Consider the following 16,114-nt stretch of genomic DNA (forward strand, 5'->3'; position numbering starts at 1 on the left):
CTACCGGTGCCCTGCTTTCGGTGTGGGGGAACTGGTTCCTTTTGTCGTTCGCTCCCCGCGGAGTCGGCTCTGCGTGGGGCCCCGCAAACTTTTTAAGGAACTTGATAAACTTCTACTGGGCACAGGCCGCTGGGGTTGCTGAAATACAGTAGAAGGTCCACCATACAACCCCGCGGAGAGGAATCGGTTAAAGTCCAGGCGAGCCCACAGAGCCCGCTCGTTCCCACGTGTTGAAGATCCCGAAAGGTGCCCCGTAAACGCGGCAATAATTTCCTGATGCACACGAGTCTCCAAAGCTGCAAGTGCAGCCAACACTTCTATCGGAATCCGTGAGCCTTCAACAGCCCACGAAACTAGCCTGTAACGCTTGCAAAGCACATAGAGGGCAAACGAACACTGGAAAAGAGCCTCGCACGCTGAAAAAAGTGCATTAGACCCTTCAGCAATAAAAGAGCCTTCGGTAATATGCCATACGTAGCGATCTAAACACCTCTTTGCATCTTGCACGCTCTTACACTTTGCCATTGCCTTGTCAAGTTCAGCATTTCTTAGCACTATCACATCCACCTGGAGATAGTAACCCAATGTGGTTTGGAGAAATAACAACAATTGCATTATTGCAAAGGCACGGCGGAGCTCCGGCGACGGGTTCTTGTTCGTTAGCAGTGCCTCAGAAAAGAGACCCCTAACAGAATGAAGTGCGTGTAGTGAAAAGCGCCTCACAATATGAAATGAAAAGATACGCTGATAGTACTCCATAGCCTTGGGTGACACAACAAGTTGCAAACCTCGCGGGGGAACGTAATGAAGCCCTAAACCACGCATGCAGCTCAGAATTGCTCGAGCCGTATCCTCAATGGAGCGCAAAGTCCCGCTTCCTTCACCCTCCTCTGCCTCAATTGGGAGCCGCACAAATGTGCTGAAGCGCTCAAACACGCGCACACCCCCTAAACCTGACATTTCCAGTGCATATGCAAATGCATCCGCAGCAGTCCGGTTGACCACCGCCTCCGTTACCGTCGATCGTGAAATGGTATCATCCACAAAAGTTGAAAAAGCGGTCTCCACAAACGTATGCCAAAAGTCCCCGCGATGACACAAGAACATCGCCCGCATCGCATCTATGTGTTTCCGCAGGTCAACCTGTTTACTAACTTTAAGCCACAAGGCCTTTGACCACAGTGCATGCGTTTCCTCAACACGTGTCTCCAGCTCATCCACTACGAGGAAACCATTCACACACAGCGATGGGTGGTAAATAGCCCTAAACACCGCATCCGCTGCCTCATCCTGCGCACCCAACGCAAGCTGCTCAAGATATTCCTTGCCGTGACTCTCAGCGTCACTGAGCAGAACCCGCCGCTCTTTTCCCACTGAGAGTATCAGTAAGCCAAGTTCCATGGGTATGCCATGAGGAAGGAGATCACTATGCAGTGTGTGGTCCTCCTTTCCTCCCTTTGACTTCACAGAAATAAAGAAGTCACGGCGGCCATGGAGCACAACACCATGAGCAACATAGTGTCCAATGGTATAAAGGAGAGACATCCACACAGCCTCGCCCATCCACAGCCTAAACTTCTGGGGGATCTCCCGATTAGAAAGGAACGACTGTATTGTTACAAGGAGAAGATCTGCATTCTTTTGCTGCTGAACCATCTCCATGATAAGTGAAAAAGCGAGAAAGTACGTGGGTCGGAGAGACACAACCGAGGACGGCGTTACAGCAGCTCGGACGGATTCCTCGTAACTACGCAGTATTTGCACGACAGCGGATGCAATAGCTGAAATGTAGAGCCCATCTGTGCGTCCAACAGCAAAGTCAGTAGCAAGAGCCCGTAACGTTTGACACATCTCCCCGAGTGGCAACACCTCCCCGACCAACGACCGCTCGGATGGGTGGAGCTGCGAGAAAGTGCCAGTAACTCCGGCATCACACGGAGAATCCTTCAATATCTCGAAGGGTAACGACGCGGAGTGAAACCCGAGAAGAGCGCACTGCAGTTCTTCCATGGTCACTATTCTTTGTAACCTTATATTTCTCTTCCTGTTCCACCTTCTATGGAAAATTTTTGCTTGTCGTGTGACTCAATTCAAAGCGCACTACCGGTTAAAAGTTGGAAATGTTGGCCGCTAGGAGAGAAGCAAGTGATGCAAGTGTGAGTTGTGAAACTTGCTGGAGTGGGGAGGAGGTTTCGTCTCCTTAATCCGCAGCCAGGGCTCAGCATAGGCAGGATAGTATTTGTACCCATGTGCATGGAAGAAAACAAAAAAGGAAAGGAACAACATTGTCGAAAAGAGAGGGAAGAAAAGACAATATATCAACACGCAGAGTAAAGTACCAAGCAGTTTCTAAAAGGAGGGGACAGAGCCCAAGGCAGAAGGCAACAATATATGAGAACAAAAAAGAGAACGGACGCTACACGAACGAGAAAAAAAATAAAGGAAGCAGTATGGAGATAAAGTTGTTAACTATATATTGCATGCACACACACCATTTTTATATGTTAAATAAAACAATTTCTCTTCTAGAGATCATATTTCCCCCCTCCAAAAAAAAAAACGTCTGACCACACTCGCCGCTCACAGTCATATTAACACATAAAGAACATACCTATGCATATGTAAAAGCACATATATATGAAAATGGGGAGGAACTGGTACATGCACACGTCCACAGGTAGAGCACTGATTCAAAAAATATATTAAAGCAACAACGATAACAATAACAAGGTATATGTCGTAGAAATACCTTTACAAAGCTCTTCCTTAACCCCCTTTTCCTTTTTGTTCAGTTTACATTTTTCACGATGTGACGAATATTCCGCGCACAATAACAGAAAGTATTTTTCGTATGCTTCCAAACAGATGAAGATAGTAATATCGGCAATAATCGTAGTGATAGTTGTAAAAAAAAAAAAAAGAAACACTAAGTCAAGACCTTCTGATGGCAGGGACAGATCAACAAATGGATATATATATATATATATATTTCCCGATCACACGCCTCGAACAGTCAACCTCTCAGGGTGCTCCACCTGGAACGCGTACCGAAATACGTGATTATTCGCCCCAGGTGAAAGTTTCAATTTCCATTCTATCATCCCCATCTGGTCCATGGCACATTTCATGCCGTCGGCAGTTAATCTCCCCTTTAATGCCTTGGAACTAGGCTCCACAACACACACCTTCACCTCATCATCAGGTGACAGGGGACATTGGTCACGCACCAGCAGCGTAGTTTCCCTCTGTACTGTTCCCTTCACGGAAAATTCATATACGTGGTCCATACGCACGAGTGGGGAGCGCACAACTCTCGTTACTATGGAACGAGTACGCTTGACCTCCTTACGCACAACCTCCACTCTCTCGTCGGCGCCAAGGGAAGCGCTGAAATCCGCCCCAGCCGGTACCAAATCCAACCTCGAACCACACATAAATGTGCTATCAACAAAAATGTGACTTTTCCCCGGAAGGAATATGTATGGACTTGTGTTTTTTGCCTTTGCAGTTCGAAACACCCTTTTATCGCTCTTCGGCACTGCGTGATACTCCAACTCGACCGGAAATGTCTGCTTCGCAATGGCAACCTTTACCAATCGGTTGTTATTTCTTACTGTGGTAAGACCAAGAACATGGAATGAACTGATGGCACCTGAGAAGGGTGACGAGGAAGAGACGATGGCTTGCTTCACCCTCGCCTCTCTGGGGGCGGCGTTGCAATCAGTCGTGTCCACGGCCCTCGCAGCACACGGCATGGGCATCCCCCTCAAATTCATTGCTAGAAGACGCGGTTTCAAGTTGGCAATAGGCGGTTTGAGACTAATCCTCCACGTTGCCAATTTGGGCGGCTGAGTTCCGAAATGGGGTGCCGCCGTACTCACCTTCAGTTGAACCTTATTCCAATCTATGGGCGTACGCTGCTGCACCTGCGCGTAGTACGTAAGATCCATAGTTGAAGCACTCGAGCTCACACGCATGTCATATAATGGCTTCCAAGATGCTCCTGTAACAACAAAACTAACGTTAAGTTTCAGTTCGGTGGGTTGCTCACGAACCGTTAACGTTACCTCAACAGTTGTGTTGCGGCGCTGCCTTCGCTTTCCACGTTGCATCTCTCCTAGTTCTTCCTGGAGTTTTGACAAGCTCGCCTGAAGCTTCGTCTCTTCATCCTTCAACTCCAGCAAACACTCCCTAACGTGTCTTTTGCGGCCGCTTATGAAACAAATGAGCTCCATCCACGATGATGGTTGAGAGAGAAATAACGTGATCGCCGTCGTATCTGTTAACTGTTTATGAGCACGCGATGGGCAATCCCGCTCGCCCATAATCATGAGTTTTTTCTCAATCTTCTCAACAGCTGCTTCAACGGCGCTTTGAACCTTTTTCTTGTCGGTGACTGCGTCAATCTTCCCCTGCAACTCATCGATCGAATCCTTAAGTACTCTCACCCCCTCTCGCACTTCCTCCGTTAGGTCTGTGTGTTTGAGTCGAACGTCGTGGACCGCAACGTGGCGGTTTGATCCGTCTTGGACTTTTACCAGCAATGTGTTGGTAATCATATCCTCCCAATTGCCTTCTGGCCGAAGGTGGATTATATGTGTACCGCATTCGAGTGCGGTGCTTGCAACGAATGCAAGTTGCGCACGATCGCTAAAGACCGTCACTCCTTTCAGTGAAGGAATTAGCTCAATGTGATCACTTGACACAGAGGACATGGCTGTATTTGGGTGTGATCAATTTATTTGCTTAGATACGTGTACGGCCGTCCACTTCACTTATTTACTTTGCACGGCGTTTCGTCCAACACAAGTGCAAAAGAGAAAAAACATGAATACACGCGGAAAAGGTGAAGAATGAAGACCTTTGGGTTGCTCGTAGCTCTACCCACATTAAAACGCATGAGTAGCCGCAAGAATCAGACACCGCAAGGCGTCCTTCTCCACGTAAGAGAGAATCTTTGTTTTGTTTTTTTTTTGATTCGCTCCCTCAGCGTCCATCCTCCAATCCTTGTCGTATCTGATAACGAGGAAATTCAACAAAACAGTTCAGTACACCGAACAATAGCGCCCAAGCGCACTCCTTTAAATCGCTCACCATTGTATTACTTCCACCCAAAGCACAGCACAGCACAGAGCGAGCAAATCACACAACCTCACAATTCACCAAACTGTTCCTGGTGGAATTTTTCGCGTTTGCTCTGTCCATCCTTAAGAATACGCCCGTCAAATAACTTTGTTGCAACTTTGAAAGCCAAGCAACCCGCAGGATCCCCAATCTCCTTGAACATAAGCGTTACCTCATGGTCCATCATGTATGTATAAGTGAGACTCTCCATAGTTTTGATAGTGAGGTGGGCAGCGGCTTCCCAGTCAAGGCGGTGAATAAGACAACGCATCAGCAACAAATACATTTCTGCATCCCGCAAATACCACTGGTCCGTCCCAACGAGAGAAGGGTTCATTAGGACACGCCACAGTTCTTGGAAAATATCATCAGTGATGCGCTCTTCTTCCATAGGGCTAATAGAAAGCATAACGTGCGGATAGGGGTTATAGACATTGGGATCCCAAAGGTGACGCGGCACAGCATGCGATGAGCATTGGACATGAGGAACTGATGTACGTTGGCGCAGTGACGCGACAGTGGGTGCGCGCTTCCATTTGAATAAGGCTGCCGTATCATTCATGTCTCTCTCAATTATTGCCGGGCTACGGAGCTCTGGCATCTTGTTGTCGTTATAAAAGAGATGCTTCATCGAATCACGTGCCTGCTTGGCTGAACCAAAGAGAGCCAGAGAAGTGTCACGTGCGTCCAAATACCGACCCCACTTCCGTCGCTCTTCAAGACCTGTGGGGGTCATCTTACAATTTTTTTTGGGGTGCCGCGCACAAAGTTCCACAAAGCGGCGAAACATGAGCTTCGTTTGGAGCCGTGTTCGATGATGTGTGAGATCAACACTCTCAGTTACTTGACGCAGTGCTTCCCTCGCCTCATCGTTGCTCCGCACAAACACTATGGCATAACTCTCCGCCGCCACAATGTCATTCTGTGAAACATCAGAACTTGCACTTTGCGCTGATTTGGCATAGTCTACACGGACTCCCTGCAAAGTATGGGCACTTACACGTTGCAGCAGTGTTCCCATATCGATAAGATAATGATGATGAACGCATTCACTACTTGCCGCCAGTGAAGCATGATCGGTCCCCTTTTCGAGTGTGGACTCCCGACGTTTCACCTCACGAGCAACACGGTGCAGAGTTTCCACAGCAGCTGTATTATTTCTTAGCGTGCTTTGTAGCAAGGCAAGTGCATGGTAACAATGAAGCAGATTGCCCATAAGTTTCCCCTCAGCCGCCGCGGATGCCATATCATCCACAACGAACTCAATTATCGCGGAGAGACCCGCCGTTCTTGTGTTTACCACACAAGTTTTCACAGGCGTCTCCAGGGGCACCCCAGCTAACTGAAGCGAGGAACGCATGGCCTCCACAAGAAGACTCAACGGCCCAGAAGCTGGCGACAGTTCCCCGCGGTCCTCCAGGCGCTGAAATAGTGCCTGTGGGCTGACCTCACCGCGAGGGAAGTCATTAAACACCGCTATTGTACTCCGTACCCGCGGAAACGCATCTGCATGCGAAAGAAGTACGGCAAAAATGTGCACGTAGTCCCAGTCACAGAGCTGCACGCCTAACGCGCGCATCCACACCACCACAAGTAGGGATGCAGTGGGTGGGTAGTCGCTGCTATTAGCCACATGGTGGAGTACAGATGTGAGCAGTGGACAACCATCCGCACCACATATCTCGTTACCTAACGCATCTTGTGCTGCCGCAAACACGCGAAGAATACTACTGAGGACATTAACGGGGCTCAGACAGTGAAATGTGTCAATGATACGCGCAAACACGGCAGCATCGACTTCACCGCGCTGCACCATCATAAGGAGCAACTGCTCGACGTTGTCCTTATCCCGTGTGTAGTTAAACACGCGGAAGAGTGATTGGTAGTGAAAACTATCAAGCGACTCTTGTAGTGTTTCCCGGATGTGTTGAAGGACCAAACTGAGATCCTCTGCATTATGGTTACGTGTATATGTGTCAACGAGTTCGTTCGCTTCTTGCAGCGTGATGGGTACTGCTTCCCTCTCAGACTCACGGGTGACCGCAGCGCCGTCGGCTGTGGATGAGCGGAGATGCGCTATACGAGCCACAGCGGTACGATGCCGCTCCTCACGATGAAACGGCTGCCACCAATCCGGGACAACGCGTGCATTGAGTATAAACGAGCCCCGAATGCACCGTGTGATGCTAAGCATTCACAAGGAAAATTACAACGGCAGTAGCAATAATGTACCACGACGAATATGAAGTGGGAGAGAAGTAATAATACAGGTCTAGGTCTAAACCACAAGAAGAAAGGCCCCCCCTTTCCCCTCTCCTTGCGTGTGAAATAAAATGGAAAAACAAAAAGCAACAACGAAAAGAGTGGGATGCAGTGAAGACAACAGCAATACTTATAAGAAAGACACAAAAGGAGAGACATTTGGGGAAGAGGGAAGGGCAATGACCAGGAAATATCTGAAGGGGAAGTGAAACGTGCCCAACGGCAAAAGGGCGTCATTCACCCCCCCCCCCAAAAAAAAGGTTGTGAGCGCACACTGAAGTAATAAGCACCATCAAACATACATCAACTAATTACTTTCTCTTTCAAAAAAGGTTGCAGCGCAGGCCAAAAGTGACGAATGACGATGGAGGTTCGTCGAAAAAAAAATTGGGTATGCAGTAGCGCATGAACGCACATATACGAGCACGCGAGATACACGCACACCACAAGCGATACGTTGGCACACCAAAGCACAACTTCTGAAAGAAAAAAAACCAGGGGAAAGCGCTTTGGGGTGAGGGAAGGAACTTCCCTCAACTCCCTGGTTTTAATTTCTTCCTTAAACACAAGGAAGGAGGAGTATTAAGCGAGAATAGGATCACATCCGTTATCGCAGCGATCTATCTCAACATACATACACACAGGCACAAACTACTCTGCCAGAAACCACTTCATCTCCCCTGTGTGTGGAACAGTCATTTCGACATCCCTTTCACAATATTTTCAGGTGTACGATAACGAAGAGGGAAACAATCCGCTCAACTGAGACCGAAGTCATCCGTCTCTTCAATTGCAGCTGTTATCTTTTGCTGCGCTACCCCGAACGTCTGGTACGGTGGAAGCTTTAGAGTGCAGAAACACGTTGATGCAGATGGCAATCGCTCTTCTGCCTCATTCCACAGGACATGAATTTTGAAAGGTGGGTTGAGAAATTTGAAACCAAGCAGCGGAGGGCGGTTCATTGAAGTGGAAAACTTTAGAAGCTTCCTCTGCTGTTCCAACGGCAGAGACTGCACTACCTCCCAGAACACTTGTACGGGTTTGCTAGTGGCGTCGTCAGGAACGTGGTATTGAGTGTGCTGTTTCCAATCTTCCACATCAATGTTACACTCTACATCACCACCGAACAACTTCATGACCTCATTACTATCAAAGAGTCGTAACCAACTTCGGTGGACGATACTTTCCAGACCACTCCGAAATGCCCGTGTTTGCTTGGCTGTTTCACGATTAAGTCTGAAGTCTGCAATCAAGTGAATATAATTCAAACAGTTGCGGCGAGTGACAGCAATGTTGCGACCACCGTGTAGAAGCTCCACTTCGTGCACCCGATCAAGGGCCTCCACGGTGTACGTGAAGTTGAGCTCAAGGTTTTCAATTTCTTCCTCGCTCAAACTCATAAGAGAAACAAGGTGACGGTAAAGTTGACTATCAAAGCTCCTTAGGTTATTGATGGAGTTGCTGCGCCCCAGAATAGCATTACGGAAATGTAGAGCAAATGGAATATCTTGCAAAACACCATCACGCAATCCTCGGCCTACCATAGCACCAAGAAACTTGATACGCTTGAGATGATCCCGATCACCAGTCACCTCCCAGCTGAAAGGATTTGGATAAACGTATCCAGCATCCGTCAAGCAAAAGAGCCCATGCTCCGCCGCAAAACCCTCCTTGCAGAGGGACAGTAGAAATTCGCGGTAGACGCCGTCGCCGTAACCCTCTTCCATCAAATCATTTGCCGCACGGAAACGGACATAATACATATCACTACTACCGGGGTTATCAGCAAAGCGGTCAAAAGCGTCGGCAAAAGTGCAACCGCGACGCACCACAAAGTGTCCCCACGTGGTGGGACGGCTGCGTTCCACGTGGCTAGAGAGAAAGGATGTTAACAAGGTGACACGTGCTCCGAATGGAACGGTAAAGGGGATACGCTGCAAAACATGAATGCAACGTTCCTCCTGTGGCCACGAAAGACTCCCGTTCCACCATGGAAGGGAAACGTACGACTCATGGTTCCCTTCACGCAAACTTGGTGCCCAATGTCCATCTTCCCGCTCTTCATTGTCATCCTCGGTACAATCCTCATCATCTTCATTTGACACAATAGCGGACCATGTGCCACACTCAATACTTTTAAACGTCTTTAGAAGTAGGTGATCGTGGCAAATTATCCAAACCGACGGGTGCGGAACAAACGATTGAGCCTCACCTACGACATGCAGCTTTAAAAACAATGTGAGGGCCCCCTGCGCCACCACTTCACATTTGCTGTACGGCAACACACCGTGGAAGAACGACTGATACAAAATCCCCTTGAGTGCAAAAATAAGCTTCAGAGTGTCAGCACGATCAATCACCGCGCAGCGATCAAGTCCTTCCAAGAAACCTGTTGCGTCAACAAAGTAACTCATCAGACAAAAAAGTGTTACCGACACAGCGGGGTATGGATCGTAAAACAGGCCGTGCGTGGAACGAGGCAGCGACAACTTGCTGAGCAGTTCTGTGGGTGGGGCAACGGGTGAAGGAAGGTCAAGCAGCTTCCCAGTGGCCACGCACTCCAACAGCTCCGCTGCGCTCATTCCAGCTGTGCTTTCGAAGGTGCTGCTGTGACAATTTCGGTACACATCCCACAGACACCGCAAAAGGCCTGAAGAATAAACAAACTTTGAAATGATGGTGGTTGCCTCAAGTCGTTGGCGCGCAGAGGCAGTGGCAAATTTGTAGAGAGGCCAAATAAACACGCAACACAGAAGGTTAACGTCGGAGAAAGAATCCGTGCTATGTGCCGAGAGACTCGTTCGCAGACCCTCCTCAAGCAAACGGAGGCCATACCCCGTACTAAATAGGTATGTTGACAGGTGTTTGTGGGCCGCATGTTCCTGATGCGCGGCGGTGTGCGAATGGTGAAAATCTGATAACGTCTCTCGAATAAGTTCATCCTCGGAGCTGCATAGGAGAGTCGCGCGTGAAAGACAAATGAGCCATTTCCGCCGTAAAACTTGCTTCTGTGCATCTTCATCAGCACCGTGGTGGAAGTACGGTAGGACTCTCACCAATTTCCCAAGAATCTGCAACGGCGGCGAGCTCGCCGTTGATTCTAAAATTTTCAGGGTAACGTCCACAATGGCCTCCAAGAATATCGCGTTCGTTTCCTCACTCACCCGTGGGTAACAATCCCTGCGCACGGTGCCTAACAGAACACTCAGCGCACACGTTGTAGGGGAAAGATAATAAGAAACATTGGAAGTCGAGCCTACGGCGTAAGCTAGCAACGTACGACTAGCAGTAGATTGCACGCTACTCGCAGCTGCAGCGGGTGACAGAGTAGCATACAAACCATACAGTGCAGAAATAATTTCCTCATCGGGAGTTGCATTGTGTCGAATGACAAGATCAAGTGCACAGATAAGTATGTCGGCTCCGTTACCCAGTTTCTTCGCAGCAGCAAACAGTGATGCTAGTGGCTGCAAATGCTCCCTACTTCGTTCTACTACGGCTTCCTCATCACAGGAAGGTGTTAAGTATGCTTCCAGTGTCAACTTCATTAACAGCATAATTGCGTGGGGGAAACCTAACAGTTGCTCCTCCAAGGCACCACCACGCAAAACAGCACTCAACCGATTCAATAAAATTTGTGAGCATTCGCGTAACTGTACGCTACAAACCAACAAACCAACTACTCCACGACGAACAAACTCGTACAGCCAACAAAGGCGTTCTAACGGTTCATCCGCTTCGGGAGAGGTACCACCATCAGCAGCTGCATCCTGTGTCTCTTTAATTTCCTTTAGTGCAGCACGCGCCAGTTCAGCAAGAGCCATGCGTGCCAATAACCCTCGTGTGTTTCTCTGGATGCACGTCGCCGCCTGACACTCCCTCTTTTCTTTCTGCCGCTGCTCACGCTGGGCGCGAGCATTGTTCAAAATAACGTTTTTTGAGGGTTGACGATCGTTAGAGAGGGTGAGCCGGTTGGGCCGGCTTTTGCCGGTAAATACAAAATTTCCATGCATTTTCAACCACGAGAAGAGATATTTAAAAAAAAAATCACTATGCGCTTCGGAGGGAGGAAAGCAGGGGGAGAAAAGTTTAAAAATAGGTACGTTAAAAAGTATCACATATATAACAGCAAAACTAACCAGCGGAACTGTCCACCCTATAGCCCCTGCACAACGGTGAAAAGTCGGGTAATTAGTGAAAGGGAAAAAACAACAACACATGTTGTAACCCCCTAATACCAACAACGCAGAGGATTGTGAAAGCAACGGAACAAACTCCTTACCCTCCCTTACTTATATATATATATATATATTAGCTGAAATCGCACACATTCCGACTGCATTCTAGGAACAGTTCCTGTAGCCCTTTGCCTCAACCTTTCATTGCACAGATAATATCAACCTAATATACAGCACACCACAACAACACACTTTTCGAAATGCCTGAAGGTTCCACAAAATATCCCCTCCCCTCAATCCAAAACAGCGGCCCCTCGAAACTACAAGCAAACAGAGCTCCGCGGCCAACCGATGTAATCACATAGATTTTGCAACAACCAGAAAAGAGAATCGGAACCCGAGACATGCAAGTACCTCAAAAAAAATTTAGCAACACACCCCGAAAGCCCTGACCATTTTGGCATCTCATATCACGACATTAACTTTAAATTATCCGCACATCCTAGGAAAGGGCAACCACTTGGTCAGCGATAACGTGAAACCTCGGCATCAGAAGCAATAAGGTAAGCACCTCTCTTCCCTCCCATTCCCCCACATCAAAAAAAAAAAACTTGCAACGGAAGTGGGTCGCTACTCATCACACGTACTGCGGTTCAATCCCCTAGCAGCTCCAAAACGACCCAGAGATCTTATAAAAACCTAATATCTACAACATAATGCGAAACTCAACTCCACATAGTAACAACAAAATTAACTATGTTTATTAAAATGCACAAACAGAAGGCTACACGGACGCTGATAGGGATGACAACGATAAAGAAAAATAATCCCCATTACCATCATTATTGTTTACAAATTCAAAGAATGAAGAGACAAGGAATAAATATTATGACAGAAGACCGACTCATCAAAACCAAGTAAAAAAGACACAGAATGATATACAACGGAAGCAATAAAGAGAAATTAAAAGAATTATAGATGCGAAGGTTCACCAATGTGGTACAAAAGACAAATTATTGAATTTGCTTTTGATCCTATAACATAGTGATAAACACATCAATATCACCTTTTCAATTAGAACCTCATAAGCACCAAACAGCTGAATTAACAACGAAACAAAAAACACCAACACCAACGCGAACTAAGTCAAATAAAAATTAAATAACATAAACACAACAACAAGAGGGGTATTAACGACAAGTTTATCTACCTGCTTTCACCCCTCACACAAACAAACACACACACACACACAAAAAAAAACACCACCATACAGCATATAAAACTGTGTGTTAAAAAAAAATTGAAACAACGAAAAAGATAAAGAACATCAACAAACATTATCGACCATCCTTTACAAAAAAAAACAATTATACTAAATTTTAAAAAAAAATCATCAACCACACCATCGAAATCATATCAACCACCGTATTTGGCATTAACAACCGACAACGAAAACAAAAAAACTCAAGGAGAGAAACTGGGCTTCTCGGGGAACGAGCAACCGTCACGCTGGATAACCTCTTGTGCTGTGTAGTGGCCAGTTTCGCAACAGCGCCGCAAATCCTTACCAACGGCATAAGCACTCAAAAATCCACCCATAAATGCATCCCCAGCACCATTCATGTCAATTACTTTGTCCTGATCTAACTGAGGTACAGGAACCGTCTCCACACCATCCTTAGTTGCAATTACAGTAGGTTCAATATCACGAGTGAACACAACAACACGACCTTTTGTGCCTGTGTAAGGAACCTCAGATACTGCTCGCCTTGCAATCTCCTCGACACAGTCCGTATCCCACTTCATCATGTTGGCAAACTCCTTTGCCTCATGTCGGTTGGCCACAATTATATCAGTATAGGGCAGAACCTCCCCAAGTTGCGCGGAAAAGAATTGCATAATAAAAGGGGCCGATAAGTTGATCATAAAAAGTCCATCCACCTCACGAGCCTTTCTGCACGCCTGAAGAACGTGATTAACGTCAACTGTCAACGTGAAACCGGAGAAATAGAAAATTCTGGATTCATCCATCGCCCTCACGACAGCAGGGGAGCGCATATGCTCACTGGAGAGGTGATTTGCTGCACCAAGATCAGCAACAAGAGTGCGTTCCTTGCCGGTGATACAAACTGCACACGCACCACTCCCTGCTTTCGTCGTATGCTCAACAGCCATCACAATTCCTTCATGCTCGGCAGCTTCCTTCAGAACCTTGCCGTACCGATCATCTGCAATGCAGCCAACATATGTAACAAACTTCCCCTTATACGCTTGCTGCATCCACTGCGCAACGCGCGCCACGTTCAAGCCAGATCCACCAGGGACATACCGCACATTGGGCATTTTCTCGATATCGTCGAATATTCCTTTCTGGCGCTCAGACAACAAGATGGCCGTGCCGCGCTCCAAACCATACTTGACCAAAAATTCGTCGGACACGTGAGCCGAGACGTCAAGTAATGGATTACACTGAACGTATACCCTCAGAGGAGCGGATGACATTTGCAAACCTTTAGATGACTGAAAGTAGATGATTCTTGTTAGCGTTATAACTATCGGCCTTGGGCAGAGTTATCCCACCAGGGTAATATTACACGTAATGAAGTAGATCAAGGAGAAAGGATATCGAGAATGACAACTGCTACACTATAAAGCAGTAATCAGCAAAATAAGAGTGACACAACAAAAATAAAAGACACTAACAACACACATCAAGGCGATAGAAACTCAACGCAACCTTTAAAAAAATAACAGTAACATCAGTCACGGCGTACCAAAACGCATCGGCCTTCGGTGACAGACAGCACACCCGTCCATCGCACATCCACCCCCAGAACACAACCAAAACTAATCATATAAAGTAACGCCAACAGCAATGCCGCGTCTCCAGAAACAGGGGTAGAACAGCTATGAAAACACTATCCATGTAAATGCAAACGTCTATCCCCAGCGACGGCATACCCCTCCATTGCAGATCACCGCAGCACGATAAAGAAAATTGACAACAAAAGCGACGAGAAAGAAATTGCAGTATCAGCAGCACAACGCAACAGAACGGAACGGAGCGGAACAAGTAAGTCGGTTGGGACAACATGAAAAAGGATGAATCAAACATCAGTGCATTGTGTTATACCCACAAAGGTCGGTCGGTTCTCCGCACAAACGGTAGCACGCCAGACTCACATCCCCGCACCCGTACCGCCTCCCGCTTGTCCCGATAGGCTCAGTTCCTCAACAACGCCGTCGAAAGGAGTGGACGACGCCGGAATGGGTTTCGGCAAGACCGACTTGCGAACAACCCGTACTGCAGGACCATCAACATCTTCTTCCGGTGAGCCGCACACAGGTGCAGCGGATAACCCACAAGCACCACCTCCAGCAGTCAGTCGTACAACGGTGGCAATGGAGTTGTCATCATCCTCCTCGTCATTAGGAACACCGGCAGAAGTGAAACGACGCCGCAGTTTCGGCCACCCTTTAAATGCCAGTAGGTCCTTGTACCGCAACGGTTCGCGCACACCATGCACTACTCCCGGTAAGGTCCGCACACGCAGTACCACATCTGCGGGCTCATTCACACAGAACGCAACCCAGCCAAGTCCGCAGAAATAGATATCCGCCTTTGGCCGCTTTCGGTTACGCTGGTAGCATTCAAACAAATAGCTCCTCGACTCCGTGAGCCGAAGATCACCAACTTGTTCCACAGATCCGGGTGGGTCAAGCGCACGACCAAGTTGTTCCCTCCAAAACTCATCCGACCGGTCTGTGTTAATGATGGCGTTACGTACCTTCTGCGACGTGTAAACCATGAAAAGCATCCCGCGCGACGTTCCTTTCACTACGTCCACGGCACAGACACAATCAAAATACAGAATTCGTTTATTCTTCACGTGAGCAAGTTTGCTCAGTGTAGTGTTATGCGAGGCAGGTCATTACATCGTTAGTGCTTCAAAAGAGTAATCGAAGATAAAGTAAATGTCCCTCTTCAACAAAAACTGCACAACATCATGACCTAATATATTCTTTAAAAAAAAAGGCAAAAATGTGGAACCGTTAGAATTGTTACGTTACCGTTTTCTTACAACCCTCCTCACCGCCTGCGTACACACCTGGGAATAAACGAGTAGATATACAAGCGTAAACAACTCAACAAGTAGAAACAATAATATTGAACCCTCATAATATAGGATGTAATCATTTTTTATGAAAAAAAAAGAAGGATAAAGGAAATAAAGAAAGTGTGAAAAAAACACGATGTGAATCAACCAGCATCATCACTTTCAAACTCCTTTTTTAAACAAACAAGGTAATATAGATAGCAACTCAAGATATTACACTGTTACCATCTGCCATTTATGACCTCATTCTTTCTTCCCTCAGACAAAGTGATATGATATCGCTTACGCCATATTTCCCATTAAACTTTACTTACCAGAAACCGAAAAGAAAAAAGATAAAAACCAACATATATTTTATGTTACATAACATTTTTAAACAAAGTGTTTACGTGAAAAAACATCAAGGAGAGAAACTGGGCTTCTCGGGGAACG

General features: G+C 47.1%; 6 protein-coding genes and 1 pseudogene across 7 annotated transcripts in view; all 7 read right to left on the reverse strand.

Annotated features, from left to right (window-relative positions):
• On the reverse strand, positions 1 to 2,010 carry TEOVI_000347300 (Spc97 / Spc98 family, putative; the record flags this gene model as incomplete). Its single annotated transcript, XM_067226372.1, has 1 exon — positions 1 to 2,010. One exon carries the CDS (start codon positions 2,008 to 2,010, stop codon positions 1 to 3), a length of 2,010 nt encoding a protein of 669 aa, XP_067082473.1.
• A 986-nt stretch (positions 2,011 to 2,996) lies between these two features.
• Positions 2,997 to 4,715, reverse strand: TEOVI_000347400 (N-terminal domain of unknown function (DUF4140)/Domain of unknown function (DUF4139), putative; the record flags this gene model as incomplete). Its single annotated transcript, XM_067226373.1, has 1 exon — positions 2,997 to 4,715. One exon carries the CDS (start codon positions 4,713 to 4,715, stop codon positions 2,997 to 2,999), a length of 1,719 nt encoding a protein of 572 aa, XP_067082474.1.
• A 437-nt stretch (positions 4,716 to 5,152) lies between these two features.
• Positions 5,153 to 7,318, reverse strand: TEOVI_000347500 (uncharacterized protein; the record flags this gene model as incomplete). The annotated part of the gene is made up of 1 exon (XM_067226374.1): positions 5,153 to 7,318. The coding sequence occupies one exon, from the start codon at positions 7,316 to 7,318 to the stop codon at positions 5,153 to 5,155; it is 2,166 nt and encodes a 721-aa protein (XP_067082475.1).
• Positions 7,319 to 8,144: 826 nt separating this feature from the next.
• Positions 8,145 to 11,606, reverse strand: TEOVI_000347600:pseudogene (annotated as a pseudogene). The gene has a single exon. A coding segment is annotated over exon 1 (3,462 nt).
• Positions 11,607 to 13,028: 1,422 nt separating this feature from the next.
• Positions 13,029 to 14,066, reverse strand: TEOVI_000347700 (adenosine kinase, putative; the record flags this gene model as incomplete). The annotated part of the gene is made up of 1 exon (XM_067226375.1): positions 13,029 to 14,066. One exon carries the CDS (start codon positions 14,064 to 14,066, stop codon positions 13,029 to 13,031), a length of 1,038 nt encoding a protein of 345 aa, XP_067082476.1.
• Positions 14,067 to 14,743: 677 nt separating this feature from the next.
• Positions 14,744 to 15,382, reverse strand: TEOVI_000347800 (uncharacterized protein; the record flags this gene model as incomplete). The annotated part of the gene is made up of 1 exon (XM_067226376.1): positions 14,744 to 15,382. The coding sequence occupies one exon, from the start codon at positions 15,380 to 15,382 to the stop codon at positions 14,744 to 14,746; it is 639 nt and encodes a 212-aa protein (XP_067082477.1).
• A 659-nt stretch (positions 15,383 to 16,041) lies between these two features.
• The window catches only part of TEOVI_000347900 (50S ribosome-binding GTPase, putative), a gene marked incomplete at both ends in the record, with an annotated part of 2,181 nt that continues 2,108 nt past the window's right edge, over positions 16,042 to 16,114 (reverse strand). The window contains one exon of the mRNA XM_067226377.1: positions 16,042 to 16,112. Within this exon, the coding sequence (XP_067082478.1) occupies positions 16,042 to 16,112 (71 nt within the window). The remainder of the gene's footprint in view (positions 16,113 to 16,114) is intronic.

This window comes from Trypanosoma equiperdum, assembly GCF_001457755.1.
Source record: "Trypanosoma equiperdum strain OVI genome assembly, contig: ctg_753, whole genome shotgun sequence".
In the NCBI taxonomy this organism is placed as follows: Eukaryota; Euglenozoa; class Kinetoplastea; order Trypanosomatida; family Trypanosomatidae; genus Trypanosoma; species Trypanosoma equiperdum.